At 37.2% G+C, this 21,511-nt stretch overlaps 1 protein-coding gene across 1 annotated transcript; it reads left to right on the top strand.

Annotated features, from left to right (window-relative positions):
• The first annotated feature begins 5,396 nt into the window (after positions 1-5,396).
• On the top strand, positions 5,397-21,360 carry LOC131930330 (B-cell scaffold protein with ankyrin repeats). Its single transcript, XM_059286756.1, has 11 exons — positions 5,397-5,497; positions 7,760-8,304; positions 9,204-9,430; positions 10,160-10,309; positions 11,071-11,200; positions 11,970-12,072; positions 14,443-14,585; positions 17,707-17,909; positions 18,221-18,241; positions 20,915-20,975; positions 21,302-21,360. The coding sequence occupies exons 2-11, from the start codon at positions 8,157-8,159 to the stop codon at positions 21,358-21,360; spliced, it is 1,245 nt and encodes a 414-aa protein (XP_059142739.1). The 5' UTR covers positions 5,397-5,497; positions 7,760-8,156.
• The last annotated feature ends 151 nt before the right edge of the window (positions 21,361-21,511 follow it).

Genomic DNA, 21,511 nt, shown 5'->3' with positions numbered 1-21,511 from the left:
CATCAAACTTATATGCTCCACCAAAAATTAAATGCTCCACCAAAGTGATATGCTCCACCAAAATGACATGCTCCACTACTTCTTTTTCCCTTTACCGAAGCTAACAGCGTCATTGCTGGAGTTTATACCTAATTGTGTACATGACCTGCCCAACGCCATCTTTTTCCATCACTTCTGAAACAGCTTCCATTTCCCTTAGTAACTTCCGTATGATGGTGTTGTGTAAGATGATGTCTTGTATCAAATTTCTACAACTAAATATAAAAAAAAAACTTTGTGAAAAGACTCCTAAAACACAGACGCTCTTTTGTCTGTTCTAATAAGTCATGGTTTTGGTGATTAAATTAGGCGCTGACTTTTTATGTGGAGAAGTGTCGTTAGGGGGGTTGTTGAAAATTGTTTTCTGTCATTGAAATCTTATGATACACCAGAGACTGTCGATGAACCTTCTGAAAGTAAGAAATGACTGTTACAATATTTATGTCTGCTGACATCTAGTTGAATTGACAAGCGTGTACAAGACATTAGCATGAAGTTCCGGCAACAATTTTACGGTGTACGTGCAGTTTCTCCACCGAGATATGTTTCACTCTGACCCACTCAGTAGCGTAGCGAGGGGGGGGGGCGGGGGGGGGACATATTTCCGCGGGCGCCGACCTTAGGGGGCGCCAAATGGGTTGGAAAAATAAATTTAAAGGTTAAGGGGGGTGCAAATCGAAAGTTTGAGGGGGGTGCAAATCGAAATATTGAGGGGGGGGGTGGCAAATCGAAAGTTTGAGGGGGGTGCAAATCGAAATCTTGAGGGGGGTGCAAATCGAAAAGTTTGTCCCCGGGCGCCGGGAAGGGTCGCTACGCATCTGGACCCACTTGGTGAAAAACATGGAATTTCACAACAAAAGTGGAAAACCCCGTTGTATGATCCTACTGATTCAAGAGATTATCCCCCTTGTATGATCCTACTGATTCAAGAGATTATACATCATCTTTATTTTAATAATTTTTAACTGGAAAAAAAACCACTTAAATCGAAATTGGACAGTTACTGTTTCAAAATTCAGAAGCAATGATTAAGTAAGAACTATGCAACAATTAGGCTAGTATTAAGTGACGTAATTGTTAATGAACACGTATCAAAATGTGTCGTTACCTAATTATCTGTTTAAAGCTTCTATTGCAGTTGTCGCTTCGGGGGGGGGGGGGGGGCGTCTATAAATAAATCCCTTACCTGACGATTGGGGTGGGGGTAGGAGGGACGAGTGTGAAGCTTCAAATTGACTAGCATACATCTGGTTATCTTTTCAAAGGAATGCGTTGATTTGTAGACTTATGAAGTCACTTGACGGGGGACGCCTGGTTTAGTTTATTTATTTATTTATTGTCGGCTGAATCAAATTAGCAGACGTCATTAATGGACAACGTCCTAAATAAAAGTCTCCTAGTTGCTGGACCGTTACAAAGACGTGCCAAATGACGTCGATTGTAACCCACCGAGGTATCAGATTAAGTCCAGATCTACCATCTCGGCTGACGTAGGAACCACCTCAACACACGATTCACATTCACGGTCTAAATCTAGCTTGGTTTTTTCCCGGATGTTTGTGATTTGGTGGTAAGTTTGTGTCAAACAAATTTTACTTACCAACACCGGCTTTTCCCCGTTGTTATTTTTAGACGAGACGAATTCTTAACTGTAAAGTTAAGTTTACTTGCAAGGAATCCCCAATTTTAGAAGGAGCGGTGACCGCCTTCCTATACCTAGATCGCGATCTACAATATCAGGAACATGAGATCCATAGAACAGGTATTAAATTATCCTTTGTTCTTTTTAAAACCCTTTTTTTCTCGCGACTTTTCAAGTTTTAAAAATAATTTGTTAATGTCACGCTTAGGGGGCTGGGTGTATTCATTGAATTATTGAATTTAAATTCAATCTTCTTTTACATAGCAAGAACCCATATATATATATATATATATATATATATATATATATATATATATATATATATATATATATATATATATATCATCTTGTACAGTGGCGTAGCCAGGATCGTCTCAAGGTGGGGTTCCAATTTTTACCCGGGGACAAACTTTCGATTTACACCCCCCCCCCCCCCTCAAACTTTCGATTTGCACCCCCCCCCCCCTCAAACTTTCGATTTGCACCCCCCCCCCTCATACTTATATATATACCGAGGGGTCTGTAGGGGGTTATGACCCCCCCCCCCCTAACCCCCCCCCCCCTCCCTACGCCACTGATCTTGTATTACAAATGTGACAGAAATATTTTCTCATCTCTTTTATTTATAACCCGGTCTCGCATTCCCTTTCCCATCGTAAAGTTCCTACCATTCTCATCGTCCAAAGCCCTTAAATCTCCTTACTCTCCAGTCATCCTTCCCTCCGCCCCCTCCCCCCCCCCCCCCCCCCCCATCACTTCCCTTTCTACCACATCTATACTTTCAAAAACACCCCTCTTCTTTATGAACCTCGTCATTCAGAACTCTATTCCCCCACATTTCATTCATTCATATCCTCTGTCCTGTGCCATCTTCTGAATTAGACTCCAGGTGTTGGCCAATTTTGTCTTGTGGGTGTCAAGGTCCCAGGTCCAGACGTTTCTTGGTCAACCTCTTGTGCGATATACTCGTGGGTTCCACCTGAATGATTGCCTCAAAACATAAATATATCACTAACATATTTTTTTTATATTTTCTTCACTATTTTTCTAGCGTTTTACTTGCTCTAAACCTTCAACAGTGAACTCGCATCATAGTTACCTCGAAAAGTTACATCGATAGTATGCGCTTAATATTTTTGAAATTCTTAATTTCATGTAATGGTGTAGATGTGTAATATAGACTAAAATTATTTGCCACAATATTCAGGTCCAAATACTTACCTTGTGTTAATCTTATACGGAAGAGAGATGTGTCAAGTAGCTGAGACTGAGTTCACTCAGCTCAAATGGGTTCCCGTCATCTGTATAGACGAATACGTTACAACGTGTTGATATAATGACACGTGGGGGTCAAGTTTCGGGACAACTCGGTCAAGATGTTCATTAAGTTTGCAAAACTTTGAACATGCCTGTGACAAAATGATGCTGGTGGACACTGATTGTGTAGCCCCTACGTCAAAGTTACTCAGCTGTGGGGCTTTTGTTTGAATCCTTTCATCCATAAAAATCGATGCATTTTAGAACACACATGCCTTTCATGTTACACACACACACACACACACATATATATATATATATATATATATATATATATATATATATATATATATATATATATATATATATATATATATATATAATTCGTTCCAGACCTACACACTACCAAACATTTAATGTACTCAAACCAGTGTTTCTTCCAGACTTTCTTCTCCGGGGGGGGGGGGGCACTTGAAATTTTCGGGGGGGGGGGTAGACTTTCTACGGGGGGGGGGGGGCGGACACTGTTAAAAGTATATATTTTCTACATAAATTATATAAATTTCATTTCGTTCGGGGGGGGGGGGGGGTAAAAAAATTTCGGTGAAGCCCCCCCCCCCGAAGAGGTGCCTGGAAGAAACTCTGACTCAAATAAGTCTCTACAACAATACCTATAGTAGCAACTAGACCTCATTCACTTTTACTTTTACCCCCACCAAACCAAGTTAGCAGTTATATATAGCTGTTGTAGTTTTATAACGGATTATCACTATCATTGTGTGTTACATCTAGTGTTTATGTCTGTTGAGGACACACACTACATTGGCTAGAGATAAACTTTGGTATCTTACTTCCTTTTTTACCAGGGCATATGGAGGCCGGGGAATCCCCTAAATTTGGTGACATATATAGACACAAACGTAAGGGGGAAAAACTCTAGCGGTCGCACATTGCTTGTCTAATCACCGGAACGTACCGTTTATCTCTGGGTTGTTTTCTACGGGCTGGTTGCTACAGCGAGTATTTGTTTAAGAAATTGGTGAGTTGCTTTTATTTACGCCGTGTGTGTGTACATACTGATTGAGAGATAAGTCAGGTTGGTTTCATGTGTTGTTCACATCAGTCAATATGTAGTTTATCGGAGGGACTTCTAGTGTCGCTTCTGTATGTGTGTGTGTTTGTATTTTTAAATGATTTTTAAAGTATGGGAACGTATATATCTAACTCATGTATATATATATATATATATATATATATATATATATATATATATATATATATATATATATATATATATATATATATATATATATATATATATATATATATATATATATATATATATATATATATATATACATCTTTATTATGACAGTTTGAAAAAGTCATACGCATATCCGTTTTATTGCATTAACAAAATAAGCGATGTGTGTAAAAAAATCTCAATGCAACCATTGTATTTGTATAGGCTAATTTGTAGTAAGTTAGTCCCGTAGCTTCACTCACATTACAGCTAGAATTGGCAGATATTTCACTGTGTATTTTTCAGAACTTTTCTGTTTATGTTTAGTTATCGTTAAATATAGCGCTATAGATAATCAAACGATTCACTAATAGAATGTTACCGTGTGGCAACTCTGTCAACCTATGTGTATATCCACGCAAATGTACATAAACACACACGTAGAAACACATACATGCTCAAACACACACAAATACACGCACAAAAACACACAGTCACACAGACTTACATAAGCACACAGAAACACAACTTACACAAACACACACATGCTTACACACACACAAACACAAATACACGCACAAAAAAACACAGACATACAAACACACAGAAACACAACTCACACAAACAGACACATGCAAACATAAAACACAGATCCTCAAAAACACACATAAATTGTGTATGTATGTGTAATTATATGAGGAGTCCACTAGCAAAACCTGCTAACTTCACTTTTTGAAGAAAAAAAAGTTACTCCAATAGCCTTCTTAATTAAGTGGCAATTACAGTAGTATACTAATTTTTCTTCAAAAAGGTATACATTAAAATAAATTATGTAAAAGTAAAATATCGAAAACCCTAAGAATATTTAACCAAAAATAATAATTTAAAAGTCGATTTCCTCGAAACACCCATATATATATATATATATATATATATATATATATATATATATATATATATATATATATATATATATATATATATATATATATATATATATATATATATATATATATATATCATGAGTACGAAGAAATTGAATTCATTCATACTGAAGATGGAATTACCCATGTTTTGACGACGTATAACGTATATTTGATCTGCCACAAAGTTAATTATAAACCTTTTGGCTGAAGCAGATCAGTGCCCTATGTTGGTGAATGTAGGGTTCTTTAGCCCCGTTTTTTGCGTGTCACTTATTTAAGGCAGTACGGTAGGTTGGCCGGCTGATCAATAGTACAGCTAGTTCAGGTATTTTACTTCCCTGTGCAACGTGTGGACGTTTAAGAAACTTGATCGTTTTGCCATTTGACATCGTAAGTTCTTGATTTTTTGTTGATTTTTTTTTCTCTTCAATTCTGATTAATGCAGTTATTTATAAAGCAATTCTGATTCATATACATATTTATAGATTTGTGTTTTCTTAATGAAAGTTTTTGAGAAACAAACCACTTTTGTAGTTCTTTCTCAAACACGACCTCATAAGATAGCATAACGTAGGTGTTAGATACTTAAAACTTTTGTAACTCAAGTGCCTTCTGCTTTTTATCTCTGGGTTACTCACTCATTGAGTGATAGCTGTTCTCCGAAAAACAACGCCACCTACATCCGTTTCGTTGTATGAGTAATTTGTTGTTTCTCGCTGCGAATGGGGAAGTCATGAATGTTTCGTCTTTTTAGTTTTTTTTTTTTTCTGTTTATGAATCGGCGTGTGTCCGCTTGAGATCTTTAAACCGTGAACATTCGTATTGTTTCGTCATTTTGTTTTTAAACTTTCTCGTGGTGTTAATACCGCTTTACCGGATTTATATTAGCCAGATCGTGAATGTCCGCGTCTTTTCGCAGTTTTACGAACAAAACATTTCGTTTGCCGTAAGTATCCGATTGCCTTGTGTATTTATTTAGGTCGAGGATGTTTGTCTCTTTAATTTTGTGTGTATTTTTAAACCTCGGCGTGTCTTGGATATTCTAGAGACGAGAGCTGGTGTCCTTGGGACTTGGGAATCTCTGTGTGATCTTGGTACGTTTTAGACATTCGAATCGTTTCTTGTGGTAAGGATATACCGTGTGCGTTCACTTCACTGATATCTATACCTCTATCTTGTGTGTGAATTATGGTACCTCTATGAAGTATGTGTTCTGGTACTTCTATGAAGTATGTGAATTCTGGTACCTCTATGTAGTATGTGAATTTTGGTACCTCTAAGTAGTATGTGAATTCTGGTACCTCTATGTAGTATGTGAATTCTGTTACCTCTATGTAGTATGTGAATTCTGGTACCTCTATGTAGAATGTGAATTCTGGTACCTCTATGTAGTATGTGAATTCTGGTACCTCTATGTAGAATGTGAATTCTCTTACCTCAATGCCGTCTGTGGATTTTAATACCTTTGAGCCGGCTATGGATTCTAATATCTCAAAGTAGTTTGGGAATTTTAGTACCTTTTAGCCATCCTTAAATTTTGATACCTATAATTATATGACATTCATGTATTCTGGTACCTCTATTTAAGTGTGGTTTCTAGTATTTCTATGCCATGTGAATTGACGTGACTTAAATTTTAGTTGCACTATACCATGTGTATGAATATGTCTTTGATTCTAGAACTTTTGAAGTCTGTAATGCTTGCTACTAGCTTTAACATCATGAGCTAATGCATCTACATACGGTTGTTCATGACTGTACATAAAGCTGTTAATGTACATTGTAAATGATGCTGTTCATTTACGTAATGGTATTCATGTACATGACGTTGTACATGTACATGATGTTGTACATGTACATGTTGTACATGTACAGGTACAGTACACAGCTAGTCTGTAGAGTCATGTGTCTACGCTTAACGAACAGTAAAGTGTTGAATTGGTTAATCACTACATGACGACTTTGATCTTATAAGAACCTGTATGATCGTACACAAAAAAAACACGATAATGTATTACAAGTAACTTGCTAGACATGTACACAGCTATCAGATCAAAGATAACATCGAACATTAAAACATGCCGAGACAGTCATATAGTTTCATAACGGTGAGGTCTAAGACAGGTAGACGTGTTGCCCACGTGTACAGCAGGTAGGTGTGACCTGGCTAGGACGACGGTGTTAAAACAACACACATGCATTGTTCAACCCTTTTGTCAGCTCGTTTTTTGACATCCGTGACCTGCTCTTGTTTTAGTGAGATGTAAAGGGAGAGAAAAAAATATGTGGCGTTGTCTCCCTTTGTTGACTCGTATTTTTTATTTTTTACCTTTTTTTTTAAGCTGGTTAGCTAAGACGTTACACATTCATCATTTGCGCTCGTTAGTTTAACTTTTTATTTTTCACATTGCCTGTTAAAAAAAATACATGAATTTTAATAATATAGTTTTTTTGTGTGTAAATAACCCATTGTCTTTTTTATTATTGAAAAAAAAGTATATGATGTCTTATCCTATTTTCAGTACCACGGCGTACTTGCAATGAAATTATTCTTTCATGTGGTTTTTTTTTTTTCAACATTACTTTGTAGCATGTTTTAGTTATATAAGAGTAATGAATACAGTCTTTTTATTGTCTACGTGTTATTTTCAGATGAAGGAGTAAATACATAGATCATCCACTTACCGTGACTGACCGATGAGCTCAAGTCAGGATTGGTCAGGATTGGTCATCTTTGTGATAAAGAATAGAACATCGCTGTGTTAAACACAAGCCTGTTATTTGCGCACCAAATTTGTCAGCACAAGTGCGCAACGACAGCCACTCTCGTTCAAGAGTTTAGAAAAAAACTTCAACATTTATTTGTTGGTTAACACGTGCTTTTACTCAAGCGGATCTATTCGTATTTTAAACAAACACGCACATACGTTTTGGATTATTTTATTCACTTCCAACCACTTCCCCGAAAATGTGATGGATAATTGTATGTATTCCGGAATAGTTTAGCTGTTTTTGTTTGAAGTAAACTGTGGTCTGACAAAGGGAGAGAATGAGTGACTACAGTTTCAGGGACATCACAATCCTCCATGCTGACCAGGACGTGGAGTGGTGCAAGTACCTGGAGGGGAACTTCCGGCTGGACAAGCTCAAGCTCCACACACTCAACGTGGGACAGTTGTGCTACAACAACCCGCCAGGTGCGTCGTCAGGTAGTGCCTGAGGCGTAGCGATAGGGGGGGGGGCAGGGGGGTACATATGTCCCCGGGCGCCGACCTTAGGGGGCGCCAAAATGGGTTGTAAAAAACAAATTAAAATGTCATCTTAGCTGCATTTTTGCAGTTTGAGGGGGATGGGGGGTGCAAATCGAAAGTATGAGGGGGAAGGGGGGTTCAAATTCAAAATTTGCTCCTGAGGGGGGCGCCTAATTGAAAGTTTGTCCCCGGGCGCCGGGAAGGGTCGCTACTACTCTGGGTAGTGCCGACTTAGTTTTAGGGTTGAGTGAGCAAACGCCGAGGGGGCCTTGTGATAAGTTTATATTATTTCTAAAGCTCAACTTGCTTGATAGATTTATTGATAATCAAAGTTCCGTTATAAATGTTAGTAAGATAGTCTTCGAGGAGTCGACGATCAAGTTTGTTTTCTTGCCCAGGTATTTTTGATAATATTTAAGGGTGTTTAACACACACAATAAAAACCACTAGAATGGTGCTTAACGATATGAAATACGTCGTGAAATATTAAAGTAAAGAAATATTTTGTGATGGTTTTAGCTATACATGCGTGTTGAGGATTTGATAATGTCGTAGTCTTTATCCAAATCTTAAGCTGACTCATTACATAAAGAAAACAGATAAATATATAGACTATTCGGCTAAGAAACAACTATTACCTTAAGATAATTATCTGGCTCAAGAAAATTAAACGTAATTGTTTACCATTGTAAATTGCTTAAATAATTGTAGGGATATGCTGAAGCATAAACAGAAACTATAATTTTTTAGATTAGAATATATATTATTTCTTCATATTTTAAATCATCCTTATAGTTAACGTGGTTTTTTCTTAACTTAACCTCTTTGACCCCTGTCGTGTACAGAGATCGAGGTGGCCGTGAGAGAGTCCTACGTGGTGATGCTGCTGGTCACCAGCAACTTCCTCACCTACATGGAGAGCAAGGTCGACTGGTTCGAGCCCATGCTGAGGAAGCGGGACAGCGAGGTGACCACCGTCGTGGCGGCTCTCGTGGACATCGACAACTTCCCGGAGGAGATGGGCAAGCTGCCGTACAAGGATGAGAGCCGGAACTCGTGGGCTGTCATTGAGGTAGGTTGAGTCGGGGGGGGGGGGGCGTCTAGGGTTTGGACTTCTGTACAAAGGTTAAAGGCTAACTCGTGGACTGTCATCGAGGTAGGATGAGTCGGTGAGGGGGGGGGGGTCTAGGGTTTGGACTTCTGTACAAAGTTAAAGGCTATCTCGTTGGCTGTAATTAAGGTTGGGTTAAGTCAGGGGGGAACGTCTAGGGTAAGAGTTAAGCCTACCATGCAAGGATAAGAACCTAAATTGTGGACTGTTAATGAGGTAGGGTTAAGTCGGTGGGGGAGGGGGGGGGGGCATGTGGGGTTAGAGTTAGGTCTACCGTGCAAGGATAAGAACATAAATTGTGGACGGACATTGAGGTAGGGTTAAGTATGTGGGTAACTTTTAGGGTTAGGGTTAGATCTTCTGTACAAAGGTTAAATGCTAATTCGTTTGCTGTCATTGAGGATGAGTAAAATCTGGATGTAAGGTCTATAACATAATATGTGCAGAGTCGTAGAATCAGTAAAGTGACTAGATTTAATGTTGGAGTTAGGTTTATTGTTTTTCTAAGGGTCTGATATAAACATTGGCTGTTCGTTTTGAACAGCTTAAAGGCGTTAGCAGAGTACCTATACATATACGTATACATATACATATACGTATACATTTAGAATCAAAGGAAACGAAGTAGCTTTTTTTTAATAAAAAAAAAGATGTTTACGGTTTTAGAAGATTGTTAATTTGGTGTTTTAGATTGACGTTCAAGGTAGAAATATAAAAGAATGTATCACACAAATATTAGAAATACTAGACAAAAATTCCAGCAAAAGAAATGAAAGATCGAGGAAAGTCAGCGAACATCGAGCTGTGGATTTCGAGATGATTCCATCATCCATACAAGGGGTGAGTGGTTTTTTTATATCACACCCATTTTTATTGGTACAGAGTGATGAAGTTATGGGCTTTGCTTAGATTTTCATACATTTTCTTGTTTTTATTACCCCCTTCGTCGTTTTACTGTATATTTTAAATACTTGAGTATATGTGTTAGTCTTTACCACAGGGGCGTGGGGCACCACTTAGAGTTCACTGATTGGCGGTGTTAATCTCAATAAAACAAATCCCCTGCTTGTAAACCCCAGTAGTCAATTTATAATGAACTAACTGGATTAATTTTAAAGTTTTCATCTCTGGCCTATGTAATTATTTTAATCCACTGTTGAGCGATTCTCAGTCAGTTCTTCAGGGTGTTTAATGATAAATCCCAGGTGGCCTTAATTTACCTTCAACACTGGGTAAAGATCATCACCATACTTCATCCATGTTCAGCGATTTCCTACTTTCTCTTTTACCACCTCCCGCAAACAGAATGACACCAAAAACCTTTTCGGGGTGCCAGAAATATTTTTAAAAAAAAGGATGATGGATTTAATAGCTTGTTAGATTTTTTAAAGTAATCGGAAAAATGTATTTTTAAAAAAATCTATAACTGTCATAGATTTTGATTTACGTCTATTTGTCTTTTCGCAACAACTATCAGACAATGCTTATGTGTTGGTTTTATTGCAACAACTATCAGACATTGAGTATGTGTTTGTCTTATTGCGACAACTATCAGAGACAATTTGTTTTACACCGACTTGCCATTTTCCCCCCACACCCAGCCAGGAGAGAAGGTAGCCATCTTGTTTCACGAGGAGATGAAGGGCACTGTGACCGTGAACATACCTGGCGTTAAAACTGATATTCCTGTCAAGGTTGTCAACCCTTATAGCGTCACCTTTATAGTGCCAGGTAAGACTTCCTGGAATATTTGAAACGTCTATTATTTTTTTAAATAAACAGCATAGTAAACAGCATTATAGTTCATGTAGTTTAAATTCACTTAAGTAAAAAAAAAAAAGATTCCCCATTAAACCTAATGATCCAACTGGGCAGATAAAGTAGAGTTTATAAGTTTCTTGACCTCCGCATATAAAGGGATATTTACTTTTCCTAACTTAAGTTAGGTACCCATCAAAGATGTGTGGACTCAATGATTTCAACTGACTTGAACCCCGATTCGAACTCGAGACTTTCGAGTCAGCAGTCTATTGCTCTACTGCAAGGCCACACCGGCCCTTAACTTCATTTCGTACTCTGGTTTAATGAGTTAATTATTGCAATTACAGCTTTGATCTAAAAGTTGCTATATTCTGAGCTGTATAACTTAACGACATAATTTCAGACGTTGTTAAGGATAAGGTTGCTATATTCTTAGATGTATAACTTAACAACATAATTTCAAATGTTGTTAAGGATAAGGTTGCTATATTCTGAGATGTATAACTTAACTACATAATTTCAAATGTTGTTAAGGATAAGGTTTCTATATTCTGATAACTTAACGACGTAATTTCAGATGTTGTTAAGGATAAGGTTGCTATATTCTGATAACTTAACGACGTAATTTCAGATGTTGTTAAGGATTAGGTTGCTATATTCTGATAACTCAACGACATAATTTCAGATGTTGTTAAGGATAAGGTTGCTATATTCTGATAACTTAACGACGTAATTTCAGATGTCGTTGTTAAGGATAAGGTTAGAGTCCAGGTCAACGTGGACGGAGTGAAAATAAAACGTGTCACTCTCCTCAACAAGTCAATGATGTACCACCTGACCAGGTGAGTTGCTCACACGCACATCTTTGGTGATAATCTCACTCGTCACGTGATATATTCACGTTAATGTGTAGATAAGGCTCATTCAAATTCGTGACCTACTAGTCTATATTTGTAAAAACTCAAAGTCAATACATATTTCAATTGTCAGAAAATTTTATTTTGAATTTATAATACATACAGCTTATTCAAGAAATTGCTTTTATATAATTACGTACTTCACTTAAGGTCAAAATTATGAGTCTTTTAGATATAGTCGGACCAAATTCTAAACAACAGCTCGTTTATTATAATATGAGATTGCCTTACACGCCAACACATAAACTAAGCTAATCTACGTTTTAACAATTCGGCTTTTATGAGTAAAAACAATTAATGTCGAGTTGTTAGCGCAATTTCCATTCTGGAGAATTGCGTTTATTAACCCGTCATTTCTGGATGGATGGATGGATGAATGTATGGATGTGTGTCCGCAGCTTTAAGTCGTATCTCCTCCTCAACGAAGCAATATCGATGACTAGTTACAAAAACAATTATGTTAAGCAAGTTACGAGGATGAACATAGGCCATAAAAATTCCGGGTTTCTTTCATGGATTTCCCGGAAAAGCCAAAAAACCTCGAAAAAATGCAGTTTTTGGCCCATATCTCGGCAACAAAGACCACTTAGCGACTTGAAACATGTACCAATCGATTCCTGCCATAATTTAGAACAATATTGCCGAAGAAAGTTTTCAAAAATATCCTTTCGTTTGGTCACAACATTTTTTTGGAATTAATTAAAATTTGGACCGAATTAGTAGGCATTTTATGCAACCACACCACACGCGTCATCACGTTCAATAGCTGCGCCATCACGTTCAATGGCTGCGACGTCACGTTCGGTAGCTGGGCGCGCAATGGTTTTTAGTCATGTTACTCTATTGTAAATAAAACATGTAAAATACTAAAAAAAAATTAATAAAAAACGTTTTAATAACTAACCAATGGTTTTACTAACCCTGCTCTTGATTTACGCTACGACAGAGCTATTTTTAGATAACACAAGGAAATTGCGCTAAAATTGTCACTAGACTTTTTTTAATTACTTGTTTTGTTTTTTAATTCATTGTGTAGCCTACAATTTCCTAGTAGTAGGTATAGATATTGTATGTTAATTTATTAACTCATCATGTCTCACCCCCCACCCCCACTCCCCAGTATTGAGTTTATGTATTTAACTCATCATATCCCTCCCTACTCCCCAGTATTGAGTTTATGTATTTAACTCACCATATCTTCCCCACTCCCCAGTATTGAGTTTATGTATTTAACTCACCATATCCCCCCTACTCCCCAGTATTTGAGTTTATGTATTTAACTCACCATACCCCCCCCCACTACCCAGTAATGAGTTTATGTATTTAACTCATCATACCCCCCCCACTCCCCAGTATTGAGTTTATGTATTTAACTCATCATATCCCCTTACTCCCCAGTATTGAGTTTATGTATTTAACTCATCATATCCCTCCCTACTCCCCAGTATTGAGTTTATGTATTTAACTCACCATATCTTCCCCACTCCCCAGTATTGAGTTTATGTATTTAACTCACCATATCCCCCCTACTCCCCAGTATTTGAGTTTATGTATTTAACTCACCATACCCCCCCCACTCCCCAGTATTGAGTTTATGTATTTAACTCATCATACCCCCCCCACTCCCCAGTATTGAGTTTATGTATTTAACTCACCATACCCCCCCCCCCACTCCCCAGTATTGAGTTTATGTATTTAACTCACCATACCCCCCCCCCCACTCCCCAGTATTGAGTTTATGTATTTAACTCACCATATCCCCCCTACTCCCCAGTATTTGAGTTTATGTATTTAACTCACCATACCCCCCCACTCCCCAGTATTGAGTTTATGTATTTAACTCATGTGCCCCCCCCCCCCACTCCCCAGTATTGAGTTTATGTATTTAACTCACCATACCCCCCACTCCCCAGTATTGAGTTTATGTATTTAACTCACCATACCCCCCCTACTCCCCAGTATTGAGTTTATGTATTTAACTCATCATATCCCTCCCATTCCCCAGTATTGAATTTATGTATTTAACTCACCATACCCCCCCACTCCCCAGTATTGAGTTTATGTATTTAACTCATGTGCCCCCCCCCCCCCCCACTCCCCAGTATTGAGTTTATGTATTTAACTCACCATACCCCCCCCCCACTCCCCAGTATTGAGTTTATGTATTTAACTCACCATACCCCCCACTCCCCAGTATTGAGTTTATGTATTTAACTCACCATACCCCCCCACTCCCCAGTATTGAGTTTATGTATTTAACTCACCATATCACCCCCCCCCCCCCCCACTCCCCAGTATTGAGTTTATGTGCCAGAGCTACGGCGTCGCCTCCAAGGAGGAGCTAGACCGGAAGTTAGCAGACAACTTCAACAAGAGCCTGTGTAATGATGGTTGTGCTAAACAGGTGCTGGACGACGTCATGGGCAATTCTTCTACAGGTGAGAATCGTTTTCAACCACGCTTTACCTGTGTGTCTACATGAGCATTATAATATTTGCTCAACATATCAAAAATAATTACAAATTAATTTGAAAATGAATAAAGTGTTAATAAAGCATTATAACATTTGCTCAACACGTTAGACACTATCAAAAATAATTACCAAAATCTATTTTAAAAATTAATAAAGTATTAATTAAGCATTATAATATTTGTTCAACATGTTAGAAACTATAAAAAATAATTACCAAATTAATTTAAAAAATGAATAAAGTTTAATTCAGCATTTTAAAATAAATTTTGAAACATTTTTTTTCTTATTTTTTTTTTTGTGTGTTAAGTTAATAAAGAAAAAAAGTTTCGACTTTTATGTTATTAATCAGAGCCGCGGACATAGCATCGCCATACACAAAGTTTTTTCATATAAAAATAGCTCGTAATCTGATCCGTTGTCTAGCAATACAAAGGTCTGGTTAACTACAATACAAAGGTCTGGTTAACTACAATATAAAGGTCTGGTTAACTACAATACAAAGGTCTGGTTAACTACAATATAAAGGTCTGGTTAACTACAATACAAAGGTCTGGTTAACTACAATACAAAGGTCTGGTTAACTACAATACAAAGGTCTGGTTAACTACAATACAAAGGTCTGGTTAACTACAATACAAAGGTCTGGTTAACTACAATACAAAGGTCTGGTTAACTACAATACAAAGGTCTGGTTAACTACAATACAAAGGTCTGGTTAACTACAATATAAAGGTCTGGTTAACTACAATACAAAGGTCTGGTTAACTACAATATAAAGGTCTGGTTAACTACAATACAAAGGTCTGGTTAACTACAATACAAAGGTCTGGTTAACTACAATACAAAGGTCTGGTTAACTACAATATAAAGGTCTGGTTAACTACAATACAAAGGTCTGGTTAACTACAATACAAAGGTCTGGTTAACTACAATACAAAGGTCTGGTTAACTACAATACAAAGGTCTGGTTAACTACAATATAAAGGTCTGGTTAACTACAATATAAAGGTCTGGTTAACTACAATACAAAGGTCTGGTTAACTACAATACAAAGGTCTGGTTAACTACAATACAAAGGTCTGGTTAACTACAATATAAAGGTCTGGTTAACTACAATACAAAGGTCTGGTTAACTACAATACAAAGGTCTGGTTAACTACAATACAGAGGTCTTGTTAACTACACCGAAATGACTGAACCTAATATTCTCGTAGACCTCTGACCCTTCTAATAATAAACACAGCCCCTTGTCCTCGTCGTCCCCCCCACCCCCCCCCCCCACCCCCCCACCCCCCCCCCCCACCCCCCCCCCACCCCCCGTCAACTTTCCTGTCTGCCGCAGCAAAAAAACAGTTCGAATAGAGAGTTCACTTCCTTGTAGAATCTAGTGCTATCACAAAGCTAGCTAGACTTGGCTTCAACATCGGCTTCAAAAACAGGCTATCTCCTTCCTTATTTTTTATTTCTAATTGAACGAGTCTACACTGGATATTATGAAGGTATAAATAATAAACCTTTTCACTGGGCACGCATTCATATCTATCTGTGACATTTTGTTGTCGCCAAGCGTGGTATCAAAAGGCCGACGTTACTGGCACGCATATAAAACAGACCAGCGGTTCTCATGTTTCAGTCTCATGGTCTCAGAATGGTAGATTAATTGTGCTCGCGGTCCTCATATATATGACGACAATTACAAAGTTCTAAATATATTTACAATTAATCTAGGTGTATCACTTAATTAAGAAAACAACTTTTTATTGCACGATTATTACCCCTACCCCTACACTGCTTATTCCCCTTTGTATTGATTAATCATAATTGTATACAAGGCTACGATATTGCAACTTTGATGAGTTGGTTTGCTAACTCGAGAGACTCGAGTTTGATGCCGGAATTGAGTCCGCTCAGTTCTGCCAGCTCTGATGAGTACCTGATTTCAGTTCGGGGGAGACAAGGTACTGAACTAGTACCGTCCACTCGACCCAATCAAATGCCGAACCCGCTAGAGAACTTTATTCGCATATCCTATTGACCTTAATGTCCGAAATATTACTTTTTTTTAACTTGTACTAATTAAGGTATGTTTTATATGCAGTGTTAACCACAATTGCAAGTCAGTAATATTATATTTTGAAAAAAAAACAAGTTAATAAAAAGTCTAGTGACAATTTAAGCGCAATTTCCTTATGTTATCCATAACAATTTTTAATTTTTAATTTTTTGTAAATATCATCCTATAAATATAAACTCCTACACGATGCTCAGTTTAAATCATCCTAGGCCTACACGATGCTCAGTTTAAATGTTCTTAATTAATTTTTTGTGACCGAACGAAAGGATATTTTTGAAAACTTTCTTCGGCAATATTGGTCTAAATTTGGCAGGAATCGATTGGTAAATGTTTCAAGTCGCTAAGTGGTCTGGTTGCCGAGATATGGAGCAAAAACTGCATTTGTTCGAGGGTTTTTTGGCTTTTCCGGCTTTTCCGGGAAATCCAGGAAGGAATTCCGGGAATTTTTTTGGCCCACAATCATCGTCGGAACTTGCTTAACATATTTGCTTTTGGAACTAGTCCTCGATATTGCTTCGTTGAGGAGGAGATACGACTTAAAGCTGCGGACACACATCCATCCATCCATCCATCCATCCATCCATCCATCCATCCATCCATCCATCCATCCATCCAGAAATGACGCATTATTAAACGCAATTGCCAGTATGGAAATTGCGCTAAAAAACGTACAACTTAAATAACATTTGTGCTAAATGCAGCACTTACCACAACAGCAAGTCCAAAATATTACTTTTTTTCCGAAATATTTTTTTCCAAGATATTACTTTTTCTCCGAAATATTACTTTTTTTTTTTTAAACCTGTACAACTTAAAAACCATTCAAGGCAACATTAATCAAAACAGATGGTCTGAAATATTATTATTTTTTAAACCTTCACAAAATAAACACCATACGACGTGTGTTGTAGGCAGCATCGACAACAACAGCAAGTCCAAAATATTACTTTTTTTTACCCCCGAAATATTAAATGTTCCTTAAAAAACTTGTACAACTTAAACACCATTCTAGGCAGCATCGACCACAACAACAAGTTCCCCACCATCCTGCACTGGGCGGCCGCCAATGGCCTCAGTGAGTTCTGCTCGGCCCTGCTGTCGTCTGTTGGCTCGGTGGTCGCCTGCGGGATCGTCAACTGTGAAGGTCGTGACCCCGCCGACCTTGCCAGGATCAACAATCACCACGAGCTCTACAGTCTGCTTGTTGATTTCGCTGTGAGTAGTCTGTTAAGCTTTACCAAACGTCTTTGTGAGTAGTCTGTTTAGGTTTACCAAACGTCTTTGTGAGTAGTCTGTTTAGGTTTACCAAACGTCTTTGTGTTGTGTGGTTAAAAAGTTACGAGCTGACATGTAGGTGACGGGTCAACCATTTTAACCAATCTTTCTTGGCATTTCCAATGCTTTGTTTAAAATTAATTCCAGTTTCAGTTTTAGCTGTATTTTTATACCTAACAAAAAGCAAATTTAAAAAAGATAATGCTTTGTTAATTAACCTTAATTAATTAGTTTTGTCGTTTGTTATTCAGAGAGAAAGTGAATTTTTTAAGGTGAGAATTTTTGCATGAAATTTGCTTTGAGGGGGTTACCCGGGCCCTGTTCTTTAGTGGTGGTTCTTTGTCTGGGCCAGTATACCATTATATACTGGTGTCTTGGTCAGTATACCACTATACACTGGAGTCTCTGAGTCAGTATACCGCTATACACTGGTGTCTCTGTCAGTACATCACTATACACTGGTGTCTTACACATTTATTTCTCTACTTTTGAGTCACAGCTATATACTGGTGTCTCTGAGTCAGTATAACACTATACACTGGTGTCTCTGTCAGTACATCACTATACACTGGTGTCTTACACATTTATTTCTCTACTTTTGAGACACGGCTATACACTGGAATCATCCTACCGCTGTACACTAATCACTGCTACACATACAAGTTATATGCTGAAGGGCGACATCTATACCTCCTCCAACTATTACACTACTAAGCAAACAAGTTATATGCTGAAGGGCGACATCTATACCTCCTCCAACTATTACACTACTAAACAAACAAGTTATATGCTGAAGGGCGACATCTATACCTCCTCCAACTATTACACTACTAAACAAACAAGTTATATGCTGAAGGGCGACATCTATACCTCCTCCAACTATTACACTACTAAACAAACAAGTTATATGCTGAAGGGCGACATCTCTACTTCCTCCAACTATTACACTGCTAAACAAACAAGTTATATGCTGAAGGGCGACATCTCTACCTCGTCCAACTATTACACTACTAAACAAACATGTTATATGCTGAAGGGCGACATCTATACCTCCGCCAACTATTACACTGCTAAACAAACATGTTATATGCTGAAGGGCGACATCTATACCTCCGCCAACTATTACACTGCTAAACAAACATGTTATATGCTGAAGGGCGACATCTATACCTCCTCCAACTATTACACTGCTAAACAAACATGTTATATGCTGAAGGGCGACATCTATACTTCCTCCAACTATTACACTACTAAACAAACAAGTTATATGCTGAAGGGCGACATCTATACCTCCTCCAACTATTAATCATTGTGTGTGGAGGACCCTAATCCTTTGTTTATATACAAACAAAGGCATGCGTATCTGATTATTTGCTTAAACAGCACCAGAAGTGGTGTATACGAATGTGGTCACATATGGCGTGGTGTCTACAACTGTGGTTACATCTGACTGTTTAGAGATGATTTTCTAACTCTGTATGCGATTATATAACCTCTGTTAAAACGTTCTTTTTGTCAATCACGTACCTCTCTCTCTCCTTTTTCTCTCTTTCTTTTTGCATCATCTCTTCAAGTTCTTCCTCTTTCCTCGCCCACTTGCTTCTCTATTTCCTCTCTATTTCCTCTCTATTTCCCACTTCCCTCTCTATTTCCCACTTTCTATCTCACCCATTTAGTAGGCTGACATATCACAATATAATGCGTTATGTTTTTATTGATACAACGTATCTCCTTATATATTCTCTTACCTTTTGATTAGCCACACATGTATGTTAACATAGCTTGTATTGTCCATAACGAAACATTAACCATAGACCATAAGATAACTCAAATCTTAACCTAAGGTTTAGTTTCGCAACTATCGAGTTTCGCTGTTCGATCAGGTAGGTGCGGCTAATCCAAAACATACAACAGAATAAATATGCATGTTGCCTGCACATCTTTGTTACACAGGACTTTAAAAATATTCTCATTTATTGCATGTCGCTCATGTTCTAAGGTGTTCAGTTATAAATGACATCACGTTTATTTTTGGACGATGTTTAAAACACTCCCCACCTTCCCCCTTCTTCATAATGCGTTACAAAAAAAAATCGTACTCCGCCCTCCCCTAAACGACACCGCACTTTAGTCGAAACATCTCAAATTCTGTTGCAAAAATGAATTCATTAAAATCACAAATTTGAAGTCTAAATGTATCCCCCCACCCCCACCCCCAGCCCCTTCTATACACCGCGTCAAACATCATAACAGAAGTCATGAGCTTTTGTGTGAGCTTTAATTTAATGACGTCACTATTCTAAGTTCAAACAATCCTAGATTTGAGACAAGAACAATTTTCAGCTAGCCACATTATTCAGACATTCACATTATTCAGACAGCTACATTTTCCAGATTTTTCGATTTGTTTTAAACAATGCCATTTTTTAGAAAATCTAATTTTTCAGATAGTCCCATTTTTAAGACAACCCCATTTTTAGACAATCACACTTTTCAGATACTCAAGACAACTTTTGCACTTGTAAAAACGCGAATTTTGAGGCTTTAAATAAAATGTAACTTCCAAATCTTAAGACACAGAAATCACCACAAAGAACTTGTTATTTGAAAAACTGTAACACCGTGGAACACGGATGTTATATTTTATGCCAGGTTAATTAATTAAGCATACGACCATTAAATTCTCAAAGATCAAAAGCGTTAAACCATATCATTCTTGTTATCGTCTTCACAGAAACAGGAACTACTTCTCATATTTAAATTCTCAATTTTTGTATACCCCATTTACAGAAAAAAAAATTTCTAGAATTGGGCAAAATCAATTATTGTTGTTTATAATTCATTTTAAAAAGTTAAACTTATAATTATTAATAATAAATTTATTTAAAAAAGATCTTTGGATGAAATTGATGAAAGTTAATTTTTTTTTTTTTTGGTATTTATAGGAAACAAAAGAGATGGCTGATACATGTGATTTATACGTCAAGTATTGCTCGCAAGCCACAGGTAACTATGATACTGTCCGACTCTTACTTAGGTGATCTTACAATCACTTACACTCTGACTGATCCATAGTTTGTCGAAATACGTAAATTAACAGAATTCAAGATAAAGCATGCGCTTTTAGTTTTCAAAAAAAAAAAAAAAGTTGGATGTTGTGCTTAGGTTGGTGATTTATATATATATATATATATACATATATATATATATATATATATATATATATATATATATATATATATATATATATATATATATATATATATATATATATATATATAATTTGGTACTTTTGATTGGCTTAGCAATTATTTTTAATTTCTCCGTTTTAGGACAGAAAAGACAAAATAGCCAGGATGACAATTACGTGTTTCCAAGTGAGTCTAATTAAGTAATGATGTAATGATGTATGATTATGTAATGATGTATTGATGTATAGTTATGTAATAATGTATTTATACACAGAGCAGGCAGGTTCAAACTGTCTGATACAACTGCGCCGATCTAGTCTTTTTTTTGTGTTAAAGACAATTTTAAAATTA

Source organism: Physella acuta, unplaced genomic scaffold (assembly GCF_028476545.2).
Source record: "Physella acuta isolate Inbredline_101_S28 unplaced genomic scaffold, ASM2847654v3 ptg001757l, whole genome shotgun sequence".
NCBI classification, from domain to species: Eukaryota; Metazoa; Mollusca; class Gastropoda; family Physidae; genus Physella; species Physella acuta.
Note: the sequence above shows the minus strand (reverse complement) of the source record. Positions and strands in the feature narration are given on the sequence as shown.